Source organism: Scyliorhinus torazame, chromosome 13 (genome assembly GCF_047496885.1).
Source record: "Scyliorhinus torazame isolate Kashiwa2021f chromosome 13, sScyTor2.1, whole genome shotgun sequence".
Taxonomy (NCBI): Eukaryota; Metazoa; Chordata; class Chondrichthyes; order Carcharhiniformes; family Scyliorhinidae; genus Scyliorhinus; species Scyliorhinus torazame.
The window spans coordinates 224,321,954-224,343,249 of record NC_092719.1 but is presented as its reverse complement, the minus strand read 5'-3'; the positions used below and the strand labels follow the sequence as shown (position 1 = coordinate 224,343,249).

The following is a 21,296-nucleotide window of genomic DNA, read 5'->3' as shown; positions in this document are numbered from 1 at the left end:
AGGTGATGGAAGCAGGGACGATAGTGACATTTAAGGGGCATCTTGACAAATACATGAATAGGATGGGAATAGAGAGATACGGACCCCGGAAGTGTAGAAGATTGTAGTTTAGTCGGGCAGCATGGTCGGCATGGGCTTGGAGGGCCGAAAGGCCTGTTCCTGTGCTGTACTTTTCTTTGTTCTTTGACAAGGGGGCTGTAAAAAGGAAGACTTCCCAAAGTCCAGACAACCAGGGAATTGGGACAGAAAGAATGTCTTTGGAAGACTAAAGGTAAGGGAACAGAGGCCAAGAGGTTGAACAATGTTCAGGAGAATTGAAGGAAAAAGCAGATAAGGTGTTTCAAGTTAAAGAGACAACTGCAGCAACCAGATTTAAAGTGAGAAAGCAGAGATCAGAGGTAAATCAAAAGTTTGGTGCCAATCGATAGTTTAAGCAAATGCGATGAGTTTAAGCAAATGCGATGAGTTTAAGCAAATGCGATGAGTTTAAGCAAATGCGATGAGTTTAAGCAAATGCGATGAGTTTGTGCAACAGTCAAGATGAAGGAACCCTGAAGGAGGTGATGTAAAATCTGGAAGGGAAATATTGATGGAAGAAGCTGAGGGAAAGCACTATTTAAAAGAAGATTTGAAAGTGTGTAGTTTTGACAGCAGAGTTTGAAACACCCGTGTGGAAGCCAGAATTCAGTGAGACAGGGTGGCTCACAGTATAAGAATTATCTGGGGGGATTTTGAGGAGAAATCCACATAAATTTCACACGGGTCCAGAGTGCAGTGTGTCTGATCACAGCCACCCTGTAAGTTTAAAGGGACTGTGTGGTACAGAGACCATTTTAGCCTAAGATGAACTTTGTAACTTTGTTAAGCTTAAAAGCTGTGTGCATTTGTGAAGATAAGTGTGACTAAAGGAATATTTATTATCAAAATTTTCAAGTTAGAGAAAAAAAAAATTGTTGTTAAAAAGTAATTCACGGTCCTGTGACTTTGTTCCTCCACATTTTCGAACAAAAAAAGTAAAATGTGACAATCTTTTGAGTGAGGGTTCCATTTTGGGATCTTCCTGCCCAGTTATAACTTGTGTTACGATCCCAGTTGATGTTATAACCAACAGAAAGGATGTGAGGGTAAACAATGTAAAAGGATTTCCCCCACCTGGATTCTACATCTTGAAAGCAGAGTTTGAAAATAATTCTGCACAGAAAAGAGGCCACTATTTAGCCGCAGTGTGTGTGACGTGAGGTAGCAGCTTGCCGTCCTGGTTAAACACAGCTACTTACAGACAGTTCCTGAATTCCTGTGACAATGCTCGACAGCCAACAGTGACACTACTGATTTGTGAATCAAAAGAGCAAATGCTTTTCAAGCTCTTGGGGGCAATTCTCCAAAATGGAAACAAAGTGTTTGCACCGACATGAACGCCGTCGCGTTTCACGACGGCGCAAAACGGGCACGGGGACGACAAATTCTGTCCCCCACAGGGGGCCAGCACGGCGCTAGAGCGGTTCACGCCCCTCCAGCCTCCCTTCCCGGCGGCAAATGGGGGCAGCGGCAACCTGCGCATGCGCGGGGGACTTCTTCAGCGTGCCGGCCCCGGCGCAACATGGCGTGGAGATTCAGGGACCGGCCACGCAACAAAGTAGGCCCGGGGGGGGGGTGGAGAAGAGGCCGGCCCGCCAATTGGTGGGCCCCGATCGTGGGCCAGACCCCATCGGAGGCCGCCCCCTCCCCCCCCGGGTGAAGAAGTGCTTTCCCCGCCCCACAGGCCGCCCCCCCCCCCGCCGACCCTTCGCGCAGAGTTCCCGCCGGCAGCGACCAGGGGTGAGCGGCGGGGGCGGGACTCTGTCGTATCCGCGCGGTTGCTCAGCCCATCCGGGCTGGAGAATCGGCGGCCCCGCCGATTCCAGCGACCAGCGGCGGGCGCCGCGTCAAACGCGCCGGCGCAAATGGCGCCGATTCTCAGCACCTCGGAGAACCGCGCGCCGGCGCGGGGTGTCGTGGAATGGTTGCGGTGATTCTCTGGCGCAGAGCTCGGAGAATCGCTCCCCTGGTGTGTAGTTATGATATTCCCAAATTTGTTAACAAGGTCAAACCATCACAAAGGTTTCTTGTTTGTTGTGTTTCGTTGAGGGAGCCTCATGCTGGGAGATGGAACACAGTTAGTGTCTAGTCTTTTCACAGTTAAAGCTGAATAAAGCTCTCTCCACACTGCCCCAACAATGTGCCTCAGCCCTCAACCTCCGTATACCAGCCTTTCCTCTACCACAGAGGTTTAGAACACACAGATAGGCCATTCAGCCAACCCAGTCTTTCTAGGCTTGACGCTCCTCACGGGCCAGCAGGCCCAATCCAAGTTACCCCACCCTGTCCCCATCTCTCTTCAATCTCCTTTTCCATCACCCCCCACACCCTGTCCAATCCTCAGTGTCTGTGAAGGGGAGGTCGTGCCTCACTAACTTGATCGAGTTTTTTGAGGAGGTGACAAAGATGATTGATGAGGGGAGGGCGGTGGATGATATTTACATGGACTTCAGTAAAACCTTTGACAAGGTGCCTCATGACAGATTGGTACAAAAGGTGAAGTCACATGGGATCAGAGGTGAGGTGGTAAGATGGATACAGAACTGGCTCGGTCACAGAAGGCAAAGGGTAGCAGTATAACGGTGTTTTTCTGAATGGAAGGTTGTGACTAGTGGTGTTCCACAGGGATCGGTGATGGGGCCGCTGTTGTTTGTGGTGTAGATAAACGATTTGGAGGAAAATGTAGCTGGTCTGATTAGTGAGTTCGGGGATGACACCGAGGTTGGTGGAGAGGCAGAGAGTGTTGGGGATTGTCAGAGGATACAGCAGGACAGAGATAGGTTGGAGACTTGGGCAGAGAAATGGCAAATGGAGTAAAAGCTTTTTGGTAGATCGAACATACAGAGGAACCATATCGTAAATGACAAAACTCTTCGGAATATAGAAAGTCAGAGAGATCTGGGCATGCAGGCCCACAGATCTTTGAAGATGGCAACACAAGCAGACGGAATACTTGCCTTCATTGAACGGGGCATCGAGTATAAAAACTGGCAAGTCACGCTACAGTTGTATAGAACCTTGGTAAGGCCACACTTGGAATATTGCGCGCAATTCTGGTCGCCATGCTACCAGAAGGATGTGGGGGCTTTGGGGAGGGTGCAGAGGAGGTTTAGCAGGATGTTGCCTGGTCTGGAGGGTGTTGGCTATGTGGAGAGGCTGAACAGACTCGGACTGTTTTCATTAGAATGGCGGAGGTTGAGGGGTGACCTGATAGAGGTCTACAAGATTATGGAGGGGCATGGATAGAGTGGATGGGCAGGCACTCTTTCCCAGGGTGGAGGGGTCAGTCACCACGCATAGGTTTAAGGTCCATGGGGCAAAGTTTCGAGGAGATGTGCGAGGCAGGTTTTTTACACAGAGGGTGGTGAGTGCCTGGAACGCGTTGCCAGGGGAGGCTGTGGAAGAAGGTACATTAACGGTGTTCAAAAGGCATCTTGACAAACACATGGATAGGACGGGTATAGAGGGATACGGCACAAGGAAGTGCTGAGGCAAAGGTTGGTATTGTGACCGGTGCAGGCTTGGAGGGCCGAAGGGCCTGTTCCTGTGCTGTATTATTCTTTGTTCCTGCCTCAACCTCTAACCCAGGGAGTGAATGCACACCCTCACAACTCTCTAGGTGAAGATGTTTCTCCTGGTCATTGTTCTCAGTCTCTGACATTCAATCCTGTGTCTCTAGTCCCCTTGATCACTGGAACCTGGCGGCTCCTGTCTACCCTGACCCATCCTGTCACTATTTTATACATTTTGATCACTTCGCTGTGTGGTGTGCTGATGGGGTAGATCCAGCTTCAGTGTCTTATTTCTCATGCCAGGCAGCATCTTAGTGAACCCAGGAACCAAACTGACATTTTCCATTTCTCACCTTTTAGTCCCTCATTGTCAATCTCCGTTGATGAAAGGCTCCGGCTGGGATTGTTCAATTTTGCCCAGAACCTTGACACCCAACATTGGTCAGGAAATCAAAAATGGAAAATCTCCCGCAAGAAGATAGAAAGCTCTACATTTTCATAGCGCCTCTCACAATTTCAGACCATCCCAAAACGTTTCATAGCTGAAGAAGCACCTTTTCAAAAAGCACAGCCACTCCTCATGTAAGAAACCCGACAGCCAGTTTACACACAGCAAGATCCCACATATAGCAATGACGTGAATGGGCAGTTCATCCACTTTAGTGATGTTGGTGGAGGATTGAATGCCGACTCAGGCCGCAAGAAGAACACCGCCAGATCTTCGCGATAGTAAATAGTGTCTCCGACACAGGTCTGGGGAAAGTGGGTTTCGGTTAGTGGGTTACTGGCATCATTGCTGGGGAAAGTGAGGTCTGTACCAGTGGAATGGCCTACACCTGAACATGCTAGGACCAGTGTTCAAGCAAACCGCATAACTAGGGAGCTAGAGAGGTAATGCATTTGGGGAGGGCAAATAAAGGGGAAACTCAATAAACGGGAAAATATCGAGGGGGTTGAGGAAGTGACACACATTGGACTACATCCACAGATCCCTGAAGGTGGAGACAGTTGAGGAGATTTAAAAGAATCACAGAATTCCTGCAGTGCAGAAGGAGGCCATTCGGCCCATCGAGTCTGCAGTGACCCTCTGAAAGAGCACCCTACCTGGAGTTAGGCCCGCACCCCATCCCCATAGCCCAGTAACCCCACCTAGTCTTTTGGACACAAAGAGACAATTTAGCATGGCCAATCCACCTAATCTGCACCTCCCTAGACTGTGGGAGGAAACCGGAGCATCCGGAGGAAACCCACACAGGCACGGGGAGAAAGGCAAGAGATAGTCACCCAAGGCCGGAATCGAAACCGGATCCCTGGCACTGTGAGGCAGCAGTGCTAACTACTGTGCCACCGTGCCGCCCTTGTTGCCAAGACAGCAAGAGGAGAGATTGGATAGGTTAGAGCTGTTTTCCTTAGAACAGAGGAGGTTAAGGGGTGACCTAATTGAGGTGAACACAATTATGCGGGGCAAGACAGGGTAGACAGGAAAGACTTGATTCCCCCTAGCGGAGGGCCAATTACCAGCCGGAATAGATTTAAGGTGATTGGTAGAGGATTAGAGGGGACATGAGGAAAATCTTTTTCACTGAGTGGTGGGCATCTGGAACTCACTACCCAAGTTGGTGGTTCAAACTTATTTAAAAAGGTCCCTGGATCTGTTTCTCAAGAGCTGGAAGCTGCGAGGCTCCGGAGCAGGGGCTGGAAAGTGGGATGAACGGAAAGTGGAATTAAAATGAGTGGCTAGTTTATTTTTTTCTCTTCTTTTGGTTGGCACAGTCTTGATGTGTTGAATAGCCTCTTTCTGCACCATAACTTTTCTATAGTTCTGGGGCTTTAAAGTAAACGAGGGGGTGAGGGATTGCTAGAGTCAAGGCAGGAGAGCAAAATAATAACCTGGGAAATCAAGGTCAGAAAATGGCAGGAAGGGACAGAGAGAAAAGAAAACCCAAGGACACACCAACAGTCAAGACTAGATGCTACAAAGATAGCAAAAAGACAAAACTAAAGGCTTTATATCTGAATGCATATAACATTCATATCAAAAATAAATTAATTGATAGCACACATTGAAGTAAATAAACGTGATCTAATAGCCATTTCGGAGACCTGCCTGCAGGATGACAAGGATTGGGTCCTGAATATTGAGGGGGGTATCTCATTCAAGGTGGGGGGGGGTGGCACTGTTAATTATTGTGCAATAATTAGAGATGACCTTGGTTCAAGAGATCAGGATGTGGAATAGGTCTGGGTAGAAATGAGGGACAGCAGGGAAGTAGTATTGGGAAGAAATATTAGGTTCTTGTGATAAAGGAATAGCAATTTCTGGAACCAAGCAGAGAGAGGTCATATTAGCCTTCGATATGTGTAATGTGACCGCTTTAAATAGTGATCCCAGTGTAACAGCACCTCCAGGTAGCAGCATCCACAATATGATTGGATTTTATATCCAATTTGAGAGGGAGAAGAGTGAGTCAAAGACTAGTATTCTAAACTGAAATAAGGGAAACTATGTGGGCACGAAAGCTGAGCTAACTGAAGTGAACTGGGATGCCTGGCTGGTGGGCAGGTCAAGAGAGAAGCAGTGGCAGACTTTTAAGGGGATAGTTCAGAATTCTCAGAATAAGTATATTCCTGTTGTAAAGAAAAATTCTAAGGGGAGACCCCACCATTCATGGTTAACTAAAGAAGTTAAGGAACACATCATACTTAAGGAAAAAGCGCAAAAGGCCGGTCAGATGATTGTTAAGAACATAAAGAATGGCAGAGAATGACTGAAAGGTTAATCAGGAGAACAAAATTAGAGTATGAGAGGAAGCTAGCTAGAAATGTAAAAATAGATAGCACGAATTTCTACAGGTATTTAAGCAGCAAAAGAGTAAAGTGAGTTTGGTCCTCTCGAGAGTGAGAATGGGGAATTAATAGTAAATAATAAGGAAATGGCGGATGAAATTAATAAATATTTTGTTTCTGGCTTCACTATAGAAGATACCGATATCATTCTCGTAAAGGCTGTAAATCAGGAGATGGGAACTTGGTGAAATTACAATCAGTAGGGAAGCAGCACTGAGCAAAGTGATTGAGCCGCGGTTGACATCCGGGTCCTGATGGACTTTATCCTCGGGTCTGAAACAAGGTGACTAATGAGACAGTAGTGAGATATGTTGGTGTTAATTTTCCAAAATTTGACGGATTCTAGAAATATTCCATTACACTGAAAAGTAGTAAAAAACAGGAAACTATAGGACAATTAGTCATTGGGACAGTGTTAGAATTGATGGAGGCTATAACTGGGCATTAAGGTAATTGTGAAGAGCAAGCATGGTTTTGTGAAAGGGAAATCATATTTAACCATTTTATTGGAATGATTTGAAGGAATCACTGTGGAGAACAAGGAGCCTGTAGATGTGTCATAGAATTTACAGCACAGAGGAGGCTATTCTGCCCATCGAGTCTGCACCGGCCCTTGGAAAGAGCACCCTACTTAAGCTCACGCCTCCACCCTATCCCCATCACCCAGTAACTAAATCTAACCTTTTGGACACTAAGGGACAATTTAGCATGGCCAATCCACCTAACCTGCACATCTTTGGGCTGTGGGAGGAAACCGGAGCACCCGGAGGAAACCCACGCGCACACGGGGAGAAAGTGCAAACTCCACACAGTCACCCGAGGCTGGTATTGAACCGGGTCCCTGGAGCTGTGAGGCAGCAGTGCTAACCACTGTGCCACTGTACTGCCCCTGTCCTGTACTTGGATTTCCACAAGACATTTGACAAGGCGCCACATCAAAGGTTATTGTGAAAAGTAGATACTCATGGTGTCAGGGTTAACATATTAACATTGAGAGTCGAACGGCTGGCTGACAGAAAACAGCGTATGCATAAATTGGTCCGACCTAAAGATAGGTAGGAAAGTATGTTGTGATGAAGACATATGGAGTTTACAGAGTGAGATAGATAGGTTGAGAATTTGGGTAAAAAAGTCTGGCAGGTGGAGAATAATGTGGGAAAGTGTTGAGTAGAATTTTACTAAGGGCAGCACAGTGGCACAGTGGGTTAGCCCTTCTGTCTCACACTCTCCCCGTGTCTGCGTGGGTTTCACCCCCACAAGCCAAAGATGTGCAGGTTAGGTGGATTGGCCGCGCTAAATTGCCCCTGAATTGGAACTAAAATGAATTGGGTACTCTAAATTCAAAAAAGAATTTTTTAAATGTAGAATTTTACTTAATGGCAATCGATTGCAGATTCTCAAGCTGCAGAGGGGTCTAGGTGTTCTAGTGCACAAGTCACAAAACGGTAGTGTGCAGGAACAGCATGTAATCAAGAAGGTAATGAAACACTATCTTTTATTCCGAGGAATTGAACATAATAGAAAAGTAACTGAGTTCAACAATTTTGAAACTGTGACCTTTCTCCTCGATCGTTCCCATTTTTTTTATTACATCACAAACATTTTTTTGTTCCTCTGCAAAAACACTCCCTCCCCCCACTGGGCCTCCCCCCACTGGGCCATCTGTTACTTGTTCTTAGGTTTTACGACATCTTTGTTGCAGTCTCTCCCAGCGCCCACTAATCACTCTTCGAGCTGTTACACTCCCTCATGTACGGACAACTTGCCAGTCCTGCAGATTTTTCCAGTTTTCCCTATTTTTGTTGTACAATTAAGGACGTTATGCTACAGTTACACCGGGCTTTGGCGAGGCTGCCTCGCGAACACGGTGCGTAGTTTTGGTCTCCTCATGTCGAGAAGGTTTATTGGATTGATACCTGGAATGACTGGATTATTGTTTCTTCATTTATGGGATGTGGGCTTCACTGGTTAGGCCAGCACTTATTGTCCATCCCTAATTGCCCCTTGAGAAGGTTGCCCTCTTGAACCGCTGCAGTCCATGAGGAGTAGGTACACCCACTGTGCTGTTAGGGAGGGAGTTCCAGAATTCTGACCTTTTGTCTTATGCGGACAGGTTGGAAAGTCTGGAGTTTAAGAGCGAGAGGCGAACATAGAAACAGGAGGAGGCCACTGAGCCCCTCAAGCCTGCCCCATTTAATGAGATCATGGCAGATCTGTGGCCGACTCTATATCCCTGCCTTTGAATCATATCCCTTACTTTGCTTAACAAAAATCTATCCATCTCAGATTTAAAATGAACTGATCTCGCTTCAACTGGTGTTTGTGGAAGAGTATTCCAAACCTCGACCACCCTCTGTATGTGGACGTGGTTCCTAACATCTCTCCCGAAAGGTCTGGCCCTAACGTTTAGACTATGCCCCTAGTTTTATAATTTCCAACCAGTGGAAATAGTTTATCTTTATCTACCCTGTCTTTCCCTGTTAATACCTTAAATACTCTATCAGATCACTCCTTAACAGGCCTAATTTGTATAATCTCTCCTCATAACTTAACCCCTGTAATCCATGTATCATTTTAGTAAATCTGCGTTGCACTCCCTCCAAGGCCAAATTATCCTTCCTAAAGTGTGGTCCAAGTGGGTCTAACCAGGGTTTGTAAAGCTGCAGCACAACCTCCATGTCTTTATACTCCAATCCTCGAGATACGGGGCAGCACGGTAGCATTGTGGATAGCACAATTGCTTCACAGCTCCAGGGTCCCAGGTCCGATTCCGGCTTGGGTCACTGTCTGTGCGGAGTCTGCACGTTCTCCCCGTGTCTGCGTGGGTTTCCTCCGGGTGCTCCGGTTTCCTCCCACAGTCCAAAGATGTGCAGGTTAGGTGGATTGGCCATGATAAATTGCCCTTCGTGTCCAAAATTGCCCTGAGTGTTGGGTGGGGTTACTGGGTTACGGGGATAGGGTGGAGGTATTGACCTTGGGTAGGGTGCTCTTTCCAAGAGCCGGTGCAGACTCGATGGGCTGAATGGCCTCCTTCTGCACTGTAAATTCTATGGTAAATTCTATGATATAAAAGCTAGCATTCCATTAGCCTTTTTTATTATTTTCTGCACTTGTTCCAGGCATTTTAAAGATCTATGCCCCTGAATCCACAAATCCCCTTGAACACCCACTGGACCCAACCTCTTTCCATTTAGAAAAAGGCGACTTGATTGAAGTGAATAAAATCCTGAGTGGTCTGGACAAGGTGGATGGTGCAAGGGTGTTTCCTCTTGTGAGTGAGTCCAGAACGAGGGGGAACTCTTTTAAAATTAGGAGTCACCCCTGGAGAGGTTGAAATAATTTTTCCCTCAAGAGAGTTGTGAGACTTTGGAACTCTCCGCCTCAAAAGACGGTGGAGACGGGGGTCACTGAATATTTTTTAAGGCCGAGGTAGGTTATGGGAATGTGGAAATCAACATAAACACATGCTGCCGGACAAGCTGAGTTTATCAAACACTGTTTAATTTCAGATCAGCTATGATCTTACTGAATCGCAGAGCAGGCTCGAGGGGCCGAATGGCCTACATCTGCTCCTATTTTGTATGTATTTATGTGATCTTTAACATCCAAATCATTATCATTGAAACTTTAACATTTAACCAGTTGGTGGGATTTAAATTTGATTCCTTGTATCTGGAATTAAAAGCTAGTCTCAGTAAGGGTGACCATGAAAAGATTGTTGTAAAAACCCATCTGGTTCACTAATGTCCTTTAGGGAAGGAAATCTGCCGTCCTTACCTGGTCTGGCCTACATGTGACTCCAGACCCGCAGCAATGTGATTGACTCTTAACTACCGCTGCCTAAAATGGCCGAACGAGATATTTGGTTCAGGGGCAATTAGGGGATGGTAACAAGTGTTGACGTTGTCAAAATCGAACTGAGGGGGCAGCAGGAGGGTCATTCTCTCGCTTCGGAAGCAGAAGGTATGGGTTCAAATCGCACTCAAGGAACTTGAAGACTTTGGCTGCCATTGCAATGCGGTATTGGAGTGCAAAGGTAACGCTGCTCCATTGAAGGTCTGGGATATTAAACCAAGGCCATGTCTGCTTTCTAAAATGGAGTCAAATGATCGCTGGGCACCATTTTCAAAGGCGAGCTGATGTCCTGGTCAATATTTATCCCATGGTCAGCATCAGTAAACAAAAATATAATCGACTTATTGTTGTTGAAAGTGTTTTGCGATGTGATGGGGTTGTGAAAGATGATAGAAATGTGCATTTTGAACTTACCTCCAACCACATCCTGGCCATGTACAGGCAAACGGTTTCTCCCCAGTGTGTCTCCTTAAGTGAGCTTTCAAATGGCTGCTCTTGGTGTACATCTTCGTGCATCCTGGAAATGTGCACTTGTGCATTTTGAGCAGTTCTGCTGGGGTCCCCTTTTGAAACTTCTGGCCCAACAGGACCCCACCTTGGGCCTGGCAACTGTCAACAGCTCCAGCAATGGGTCTGGCAGCAATGGGAACGGGGGCGATCCGAACAAACTGACGCGAGCAGCTCAAGCTGGACGACTGCACAAACTGAGGCACCAGAGTGAACATTTGCCCCTGAATGTTGATGAGGAGCTGACCAATCTTCACGTCTGTCCGAGGTGGTGGGCTGACTCCACCGCAATGCTCTTGCTTCACATCAATGGGCTGGAGATGAAAAGTAACTGGGATGGCTCCTTCAGCCTTCAATTCCTCTTCAGCATCCCTCATTTTGCTGACCTGGTCATACTTGGGTTGCATGGGGCTCACTTGGGTTTGGCTTTTCTCCTGCACCATGGTTACTGATCCTGGATCCCCATTTGTCAGCTCCTTCACCTCGCTTTCAGGTTCATCCTTTGAACCCACATCCATGTTCTCCTCAAGGAATTCTTCAATTTCTTCGAGCGTAGGCTGGAATGACCCCAAATCCTCCACGTTCGTCCCAAAACTGGGCAGTTCCAGAGCCTCCTCCTTGACGACTGAATGGCAATACTTCTTGCCCCAACATGGAGTTGGATGACTCTCAATGGAGGCCTGGGAAAGCAGGTAATCGATGATGTTATTCCTGCTGTCAGTGCGGAATGAACTCTTGCGGCTAGAGGTTAGCACAAAGGAGTCAGGGCTGGAACAGGATCGGGAGCTGGAATAGTCGCTGTCGTCCTCAGAGAGGGGTGATGGAAGCGTCTGATAGCCCCTGCTCTCCATTATCATATTGCTGAGATTACCCCCAGTGGGGCTCATTGAAAGGAAGCTCTTGTCAGAAGAGCACCAGTGATCCACCATCTCAGTTTGATAAAGATCAGAGTCAATGACTTATTACCGCAGATCTCCTATCGGGGTCCAAATCCACAGTGTGCCAAACGAACACAGCGCCTAATAAACACAAGATGTTTCACATTTACATATAAATAACGATACAATTGCATCATATCTAAAATACACTAGGCCCTTTCAAATATGTTATGTTCATTAACAACAGGTACAGCACAGGGTTAGATACAGAGTAAAGCTCCCTCTACACTGTCCCCATCAAACACTCCCAGGACAGGTACAGCACGGGGTTAGATACAGAGTAAAGCTCCCTCTACACTGTCCCCATCAAACACTCCCAGGACAGGTACAGCACGGGGTTAGATACAGAGTAAAGCTCCCTCTACACTGTCCCCCATCAAACACTCCCAGGACAGGTACAGCATGGGGTTAGATACAGAGTAAAGCTCCCTCTGCACTGTTCCCATCAAACACTCCCAGGACAGGTACAGCATGGGGTTAGATACAGAGTAAAGCTCCCTCTACACTGTCCCCATCAAACACTCCCAGGGCAGGTACAGCACAGGGTTAGATACAGAGTAAAGTTCTCTCTACACTGTCCCCATCAAACACTCCCAGGACAGGTACAGCATGGGATTAGATACAGAGTAAAGCTCCCTCTACACTGTCCCCATCAAACACGCCCAGGGCAGGTACAGTACTGGGTTAGATACAGAGTAAAGCTCCCTCTACACTGTCCCCATCAAACACTCCCAGGACAGGAACAGCATGGGGTTAGATACAGAGTAAAGCTCCCCCTACACTGTCCCCATCAAACACTCCCAGGACAGGTACAGCGCGGGAGGGGAGTGAATGGGGGGGCAGAGTCAGTGATAGGGGAGAGTGTACATGGGGACGTGGGAGGGGAGTGAATGGGGGGTAGAGTCAGTGATAGGGGAGAGTGTACATGGGGCTGTGGGAGGGGAGTGAATGGGGGGCAGAGTCAGTGATAGGGGAGAGTGTACAGAGTAAAGTTCTCTCTACACTGTCCCCATCAAACACTCGCAGGACAGGTACAGCACGCGTTAGATACAGAGTAAAGCTCCCTCTACACTGTCCCCATCAAACACTCCCAGGACAGGTACTGCATGGGGTTAGATACAGAGTAAAGCTCCCTCTACACTGTCCCCATCAAACACTCCCAGGACAGATACAGCACAGGGTTAGATACAGAGTAAAGCTCTCTCTACACTGTCCCCATCAAACACTCCCAGGACAGGTACAGCACAGGGTTAGATACAGAGTAAAGTTCTCTCTACACTGTCCCTATCAAACACTCCCAGGACAGGTACAGCACGGGATTAGATACAGAGTAAAGCTCCCTCTACACTGTCCCCATCAAACACGCCCAGGGCAGGTACAGTACTGGGTTAGATACAGAGTAAAGCTCCCTCTACACTGTCCCCATCAAACACTCCCAGGACAGGTACAGCACGGGGTTAGATACAGAGTAAAGCTCCCTCTACACTGTCCCCATCAAACACTCCCAGGGCAGGTACAGTACTGGGTTAGATACAGAGTAAAGCTCCCTCTACACTGTCCCCATCAAACACTCCCAGGACAGGAACAGCACGGGGTTAGATACAGAGTAAAGCTCCCCCTACACTGTCCCCATCAAACACTCCCAGGACAGGTACAGCGCGGGAGGGGAGTGAATGGGGGGCAGAGTCAGTGATAGGGGAGAGTGTACATGGGGACGTGGGAGGGGAGTGAATGGGGGGTAGAGTCAGTGAATGGGGAGAGTGTACATGGGGCTGTGGGAGGGGAGTGAATGGGGGGGTAGAATCAGTGATAGGGGAGAGTGTACATGGAGGTGTGGGAGGGGAGTGAATGGGGGGTAGAGTCAGTGATAGGGTAGAGTGTACATGGGGCTGTGGGAGGGGAGTGAATGGGTGGGTAGAGTCAGTGATAGGGTAGAGTGTACATGGGGGTGTGGGAGGGGAGTGAATGGGTGGGTAGAATCAGTGATAGGGGAGAGTGTACATGGAGGTGTGGGAGGGGAGTGAATGGGGGGTAGAGTCAGTGATAGGGTAGAGTGTACATGGGGCTGTGGGAGGGGAGTGAATGGGTGGGTAGAGTCAGTGATAGGGGAGAGTGTAGCATCGGGTATTATGTCCCAAAGATCTTTACTGCCAATGAAGTCATTTTGAAACACTGTTATAACGTAGGAAATGCTCAACAAGGTTCCACAAACAGTCATATAATGGTCAGGTCGTCTGTTTTTGTGATGTTGACTGGCCAGGACACTGGGTAGAACTCCCTTTTCCTCTGCAAAATAATGTCAACCATTCACCTGTGCAAGAACACCCTGTTGGAAAACAGAACCTCCCAGAGTGCAGAGCGCCTCATTATCGTTGGCGGCCAACCTAAATTTCTGAGCTCATGTCCTGGAGGAGGATTGTGTCATGTTGTTCACCCTGGGGTAACACGGACTGCAACTGGATGCAGTTGTACTTGAAAGTAGACTCCAAACTTTGATGTTAGTTCAATACGCTTTATTGAACTTGCTGAGCAGTGCACACAGTTCGCTGTGGGTTGACACTTTACTAATCTAAGCGTGTTAACTCTAACTAACTAGACCAGACTAGCTCTGAGCCATGTGTAGAAGGTGCTAACTGATATATACACCCTGACTGTCACTACAGTTGTCACCAGTGGAAAGAGGCGGAGTGCTGATGCCTCGTGTGTTCTATAGTGGGAAACCTCCCTCTAGTGTTCTGTCCTGTAATTGGTTGTGTTCTGTCCTGTGTGTTGATTGGCTGTACTGAGTGTCTGTCACTGCCTGTATCTCATTATGTGCAAGAATGCATATCATGACATGCCCCCTTTTTAAAAAAAAAAATTAGTCGGTTGCTTGGAGCATATGCGACTGTATGTACATGTATAACTATTTACATTAAATGGCGAGTGGTTGAATATATACACGAGAGGTGTCTAGCGTGCAGGTACATACCAAAATTTACAAGGTAAATGTCTATAAGTCCAATCTTTGGGGCATGCGTCAGATCCTAGTCGTCCGCCTGAGAGGTGGAGGTGGGGACGACAGCGTCTTGACAGGCGGGATTGCTGCCAGATTGGTGGCCTCGTGGTGCCCGGACGAGATATAACATCTGGAAAAGTAAGATTCGGTGGTGGGCAGGCAACTTTGCGCAGCGCCCTTCTGTTGCGCCTGACAATGGAGCCATCAGTCACACGAACTGCGAACGACCTGGGAGCAGCCTGTCGAACAACAACAGCTGGAGCTGACCAGCCTCCATCAGGCAGCTTGCTCCGAGCAGCATCTTCCGGAGAGAGCACAGGCAAATCAGTAGCATGAACATCGTACGTCAGCTTCTGCCGGTTTCGGAGTTGCTGCACCTATTGCAGCACTGGGAGGTGATCCAGGTCTGGTAAGTGGATGGCTGGAACAGTCGTTCGCAAGTCTCTATTCATGAGGAGTTGAGCCGGAGACATACCGGTGGATAGAGGGGTTGCCCTGTACGCCAACAGCGCAAGGTTGAAGTCAGAAGCAGAGTCCGCAGCCTTGCAGAGCAGTTGCTTCACTATATGGACCCCTTTTTCGACCTTCACGTTGGACTGCGGGTAGTGTGGGCTTGAGGTAATGTGGTTGAATTGGTACGACTTGGCGAAATTGGACCACTCTTGGCTGTGGAAGCAGGGACCATTGTCGCTCATGACAGTGAGCAGAATACCATGCCTGGCAAATGTCTCCTTGCAGGCCTTGATGACTGTGCTTGATGTGAGGTCTGACCGCTTCACAACTTCCGGGTAATTTGAGAAGTAATCTATGATGAGCACAGTCACGCCCATTGGCGTGAAAAAGGTCGATTCCCACCTTGGACCACGGAGAGGTCACGGTCTCGTGTTGCTGGATTGTTTCTATTGCCTGAGCCGGCTGGAAGCGCTGGCAGGTCGCACAATTGAGGACCATGTTGGATATGTCCTGGTAGATCCCAGGCCAATATACAGCCTGCCGGGCCCTGCGCCTACACTTTTCAACACCTAGGTGTCCCTCGTGGATTTGTTTGAGCACTAAGCTCTGCAGACTGTGAGGAATAACGATACGATCGAGCTTGAGGAGGATCCCCTCGACGACTGTCAGGTCGTCCTTGACATTAAAGAACTGGGGGCATTGCCCCTTTTTGCCAGCCATTTGCGAGATGGTGCATTACACGCTGCAGAAGAGGGTCCTTGGCAGTCCCTTCATGAATGTTGATCACCCTTTCATCTGAGGTCGGGAGGTTGCTGGCACACAGCTGCACCTGTGCCTCAATCTGGCGGATGAAGTCAACCTGTTCACAGGGCGAGGTGATGGAGCGGGACAGGGCATCCGCAATTATCAGCTCCTTGCCTGGTGTGTATACTCACTCAAAATCGTACCATCGGAGTCGAAGGAGAATGCGCTGAAGCCTGGGCGTCATGTCATTCAAGTCCTTATAAATGATATGGACCAAGGGTGTGTGGTCAGTCTCCACTGTGAAGGTTGGTAGACCGTAGACGTAGTCATGGAACTACCGGTTAGGAGCCCAGGCACTCTTTTTCTATCTGGGCATACCTCTGTTCAGTAGGAGTCATGGCCCTGGACGCATAAGCAACTGGAGCCCAGGACGAGGAGTCGCCCCTCTGGAGGAGCACCGCACCAATGCCGTCCTGGCTTGCGTCCGTGGAGATTTTTGTTTCCCTGTCCGGGTCAAAAAACGCTAGTACCGGAGCAGTGGTGAGCTTTGCCTTTAATCGAGCCATCCTGCTTGATGTGTGGGTAGCCACTGGAATGAAGTGGTCTTCTTCACCAGATGCCTGAGAGCCGTAGTGTGAGGCCAGGTTGGGAATGAATTTTCCCAAGAAGTTCACCATACCGAGGAAGCGTAGCACTGACATTTTGTCTTCCGGGGTCTTCATGGCGTTAATGGCCTTGACTTTGTCCGAATCTGGTCGCACACTCTGCTGGGATATTTGGTCGCCCAAGAGCTTGATGGTTGACATGCCAAAGAAGCATTTGGCCTTGTTCAGCTTGAGGCCGTTTGCATGGACACGTCGAAAGACATGTTTGAGACGAGATATGTGTTCCTCGGGGGTCGTGGACCATACGATTACATCATCTACGTAGACGCGCACACCCTCAATGCCCTCCATCATCTGCTCCATGATCCTGTGGAAGATTTCAGAGGCTGAAACAATGCCGAACGGCATCCGGTTATAACAGTGCCTTCCGAAAGGTGTATTGAACGTGCAGAGCTTCCTGCTGGACTCGTCCAGTTGTATCTGCCTGAAACCATGCGATGCATCTAGCTTCGTGAAGAATTTGGCGTGTGCCATCTCACTGGTCAGTTCCTCCCGCTTCGGGATCGGGTAATGTTCCCGCATTATGTTCTGGTTAAGATCTTTGGGATCTATGCATATCCGCAACTCTCCTGAGGGCTTCTTCACACAGACCATCGAGCTGACCCAGTCAGTCAGTTCCGTCACTTTGGAGATGATGCCCTGGTCTTGGAGCTCCTGTACCTGTGCCTTTAAACGTTCCTTCAGAGGAGCCGGCACCCGGCGTGGTGCATGGATTAGAGCCGTGGCATCAGGCCTGAGTAGGATCTTGTAGCAGTATGGCAGAGTGCCCATCCCACTGAACACATCCGGATCTTGAGCAAGGATATCATCAATGTCAGCCTGAAGATCCACATTGGAAGAGGACATGGCATGGACTCGCTGTACGAGGTTGAGTAGCTTGCATGCATGGGCACCAAGCAGGGATGCCTTGTCAGGCTTGACGATTTCGAATCGCAGTGTGGCATTGATGGTCTTGTTGGAGACGAATAGATGACAAGATCCTAAAGCAGTTATGGCATTGCCATTATAATCAAGGAGCTGGCAGGCTGGCGGAAGAATTTTGGGTTGCTTTTTAATGCGGTCAAAATCTGCTTGAGAGATGAGATTGGCAGAAGCACCAGTGTCCAGCTTGAACCCGATGCTGCATTGGTTAACGTGTACGACAGCACGCCATTCGTCCACGGAATCCACATGGAGGATAGATAGGAGTCTTGCTGAATTTGAGGAGGCATATTCACATGTAGTGATGATGCCCACATGATATGGGGACTCCAGGCAGTCGTCCTCTGGATCCGCAGTGCTACCAGGATCAGAATCCAGTAGACCTTGCTGTACACATCGAACGCGCTTGCGTTGGAAATGGGATCGCTGGCCCTTGACCGGTGGTGCAGACCTGCAGAAGGCTGCATAATGTCCAGGCTTCCCACAACTTAAACATCGCCTGCCTTTTGCAGGGCATTGCCGCTTTAAGTGGGCGGTGCCGCAGTTCGGGGACGTCATGACGTTGACGTCGTCACACTCCGTGCATCGTCACACATGCGCAGCGCGGTCAGCCGACGTTCGCACCTGCGCAGTTTGGTCTTCGGCCGCTTCGTTCTCCCATTCGTGCTGCGCATGCGTGGGACCCGGGAAAACCTCGCGAAATGGCCGCCTTCATGGATACTGAGGCGCTGCATCCGGGCGATGGCCTGTACACTCTCTGCCTCATGGGAGGCAAGTTGTTCCTGTTCTGCCGATTTGAAACGGGAGTAACGATTTCCCGCCTGTTCATGCACTTTACACGTCTCGATTGCGACTGGCAGGGTCATGTGCTTAATTTTGAGGAGTTGCTCCCGCAAGGAATCGGAGTGCACCCCAACACGATCTGATCCTGGGTCATGGAATCAGCGGTGTCACCATAATTGCAGGGCTGCGCTAATACACGGAGATGAGTTAGAAAGGATTAGAAAGGTTCATCCTTACCCTGAAGGTGTTGCTGGAAGACATAGCGCTCAAAGCTCTCGTTTGTTTCGACTTCACAGTGATTGTCGAACTTCGCTAAAACGGTCATGAATTTGGACTTGGCCGCGCCGTCGGTAAGATTAAGCGAGTTGAAAATCTGGATGGCTTGGTCCCCCGCAGTTGATAGGAGCAGCTCGATTTTTCTGGCATCGGACGCATCCTCGAGGTCCGAGGCCTCAATGTAGAGAAGGAACTTCTGCTTGAAGACCCGCCTGTTGACGCCGAGATTTCCGGAGATCCGTAGCTGTGGACGGGCCTGGATCTTCTCCATGCCGCTGGAAGACACTTGCTGGTCGTCACGGAACCACTCGACGTAAACCACTTAGATAAAGTGGACTACTGGTACCATGTTGTGTTATTCACCCTGGGGTAACACGGACTGCAACTGGATGCAGTTGTACTTGAAAGTAGACTCCAAACTTTGATGTTAGTTCAGTACGCTTTATTGAACTTGTTGAGCAGTGCACACATTCGCTGTGGGTTTGACACTCGACTAATCTAAGCGTGTTAACTATAACTAACTAGACAAGACTAGCTCTGAGCCATGTGTAGAAGGTGCTAACTGATATATACACCCTGACTGACACTACAGTTGTCACCAGTGGAAAGAGGCGGAGTGCTGATGCCCCGTGTGTTTTATAGTGGGAAACCACCCTCTAGTGTTCTGCCTGGTGATTGGTTGTGTTCTGTCCTGTGTTGATTGGCTGTATTGGGTGCTGTCACTGCCTGTATCTCATTATGTGCATATCATGACAGATTGGACCCCGCAACCTTCTCATTGACAAACACGACCAACTCAGCCATTGCTGACACTTTTGAGGCTTAAGTTAGGCCAGACCAGGTAAGGGTGGCAGATTTCTTTTCCTCAAGGCTGTGGGTGAACCAGGTGGCTTTTGCTAGTTTCGTGATCACCTTTACTGAGACTGGGATTTATATTCCAGATTTATTCAATTAACTGTCCAGTGTTAAAACCTCTGGACACATTGAACCCAGCACTTTCCCCCTCTCTCTGCCTCTGTCACCTCCTCCCTCCTCTCCCTCATTCTTTGCATCACCCCGTCCCTCGCCCCCCTTCCACCTCTCTCTTGGCCCTCTCCCCCCCCCTTCCACCCCTCTCTCTTCCCTCTCTACCCCCCCTTCACCCCCTCTCTCTTCCCTCTCCCCCTCTCCTCCCCTCCCTCTCCTCTCCCCTTCCCTCTCCTCCCCCCTTCCCTCTCCTCCCCCCCTTCCCTCTCCTCCCCCCTCTCTTCCCTCTCCTCCCCCCTTCCCACTCCTCCCCCCTCTCTTCCCTCTCCTCCCCCCTCTCTTCCCTCTCCTCCCCCCCCTCTCTACCCTCTCCTCCCACCCCTCTCTACCCTCTCCTCCCACCCCTCTCCTCCCACCCCTCTCCTCACACCCCTCTCCTCCCACCCCTCTCTTCCCTCTCCTCCCACCCCTCTCTTCCCACCCCTCTCCTCCCACCCCTCTCTTCCCTCTCCTCCCCCCCTCTCTTCCCTCTCCTCCCCCCTCTCTTCCCTCTCCTCCCCCCCCTCTTACCTCTCCTCCCCCTCTCCTCTCCCTCTCCTCCCCCCCTCTTCGCTCCCCCCTCTTCCCTCTCCCCCCTCTTCCCTCCTTCCCTCTCCCCCTCTCTTCCCTCTCCCTTCCCTCTCCCCCCCCTCGTCCCTCCCCCCCCCTCGTCCCTCTCCCCCCTCTCTTCCCTCTCCCCCCTCTCTTCCCTCTCCCCCCCTCTCTTCCCTCTTCCCCCCTCTCTTCCCTCTCCCCCCTCTCTTCCCTCTCCCCCCTCTCGTCACTCTCCCCCCTCTCTTCCCTCTCCCCCCCTCTCTTCCCTCTCCCCCCCTCTCTTCCCTCTCCCCCCCCCCTCTTCCCTCTCCCCCCCTCTCTTCCTTCTCACCCCCTCTCTTCCTTCTCACCCCCCTCTCTTCCCTCTCCCCCCCTCTTCCCTCTCCCCCCCCTCTCTTCCCTCTCCCCCCCCTCTCTTCCCTCTCCCCCCCCTCTCTTCCCTCTCCCCCCCCCTCTCTTCCCTCTCCCCCCCTCTCTTCCCTCTCCCCCCCCTCTCTTCCCTCTCCCCCCCTCTCTTCCCTCTCCCCCCCCCTCTCTTCCCTCTCCCCCCCTCTCTTCGCTCCCCCCCTCCCTTCGCTTCCCCCCTCTCCGCTCCCACCCTCTTCGCTCCCCCCTCTTCCCTCTCCCCCCTCCCCCCTCTCTACCCCCTCTCGGCCCTCTCCACCCCCTCTCTACCCTCTCCTCCCCTCTCCTCCCCCCTCTCTTCCCACTCCTCCCACCCTCTCTTCCCTCTCCTCCCACCCTCTCTTCCCTCTCCTCCCCTCTCCCCCCCTCTCTTCCCCCCTCTTCCCTCTCCCCCCCCCGTTCCACCTCTCTCTCCCCCCCGTTCCACCTCTCTCCCCCACCATTCCACCTCTCTCCCCCACCATTCCACCTCTCTCCCCCACTTCCACCTCTCTCCCCCGTCCACCTCTCTTCCCCCCCTTCCACTTCTCTCTCCCCCCTTCCACCTCTCTCCCCCCCCTTCCACCTCTCTCCCCCCCTTCCACCTCTCTCCCCCCCCTTCCACCTCTCTCCCCCCTCTCTCTACCCCCTTCCACCTCTCTCTCCCCTCTCTCTACCCCCTTCCACCTCTCTCTCCCCCTTCCACCTCTCTCCCCCCCCTTCCACCTCTCTCCCCCCTTCCACCTCTCTCTCCCCCCCTGCTACCTCTCTCTCC

At 50.2% G+C, this 21,296-nt stretch overlaps 1 protein-coding gene across 2 annotated transcripts in view; it reads right to left on the bottom strand.

Moving 5' to 3' along the window:
- klf15 (Kruppel like factor 15) overlaps positions 1 to 21,296 on the bottom strand; it is a 44,062-nt gene that overhangs the window by 16,424 nt on the left and 6,342 nt on the right. The window contains exons 1-2 of one of the 2 annotated variants that reach the window (XM_072473104.1): positions 14,709 to 16,504; positions 10,707 to 11,818 (exon numbers count right to left, since the gene is read on the bottom strand). In XM_072473104.1, coding sequence (XP_072329205.1) covers positions 10,707 to 11,728 — 1,022 coding nt within the window. In that variant the 5' untranslated portion in view covers positions 11,729 to 11,818; positions 14,709 to 16,504. Of the gene's footprint in view, positions 1 to 10,706; positions 11,819 to 14,708; positions 16,505 to 21,296 lie in introns of those variants that run through there. The other variant, XM_072473103.1, reaches the window with a different exon arrangement.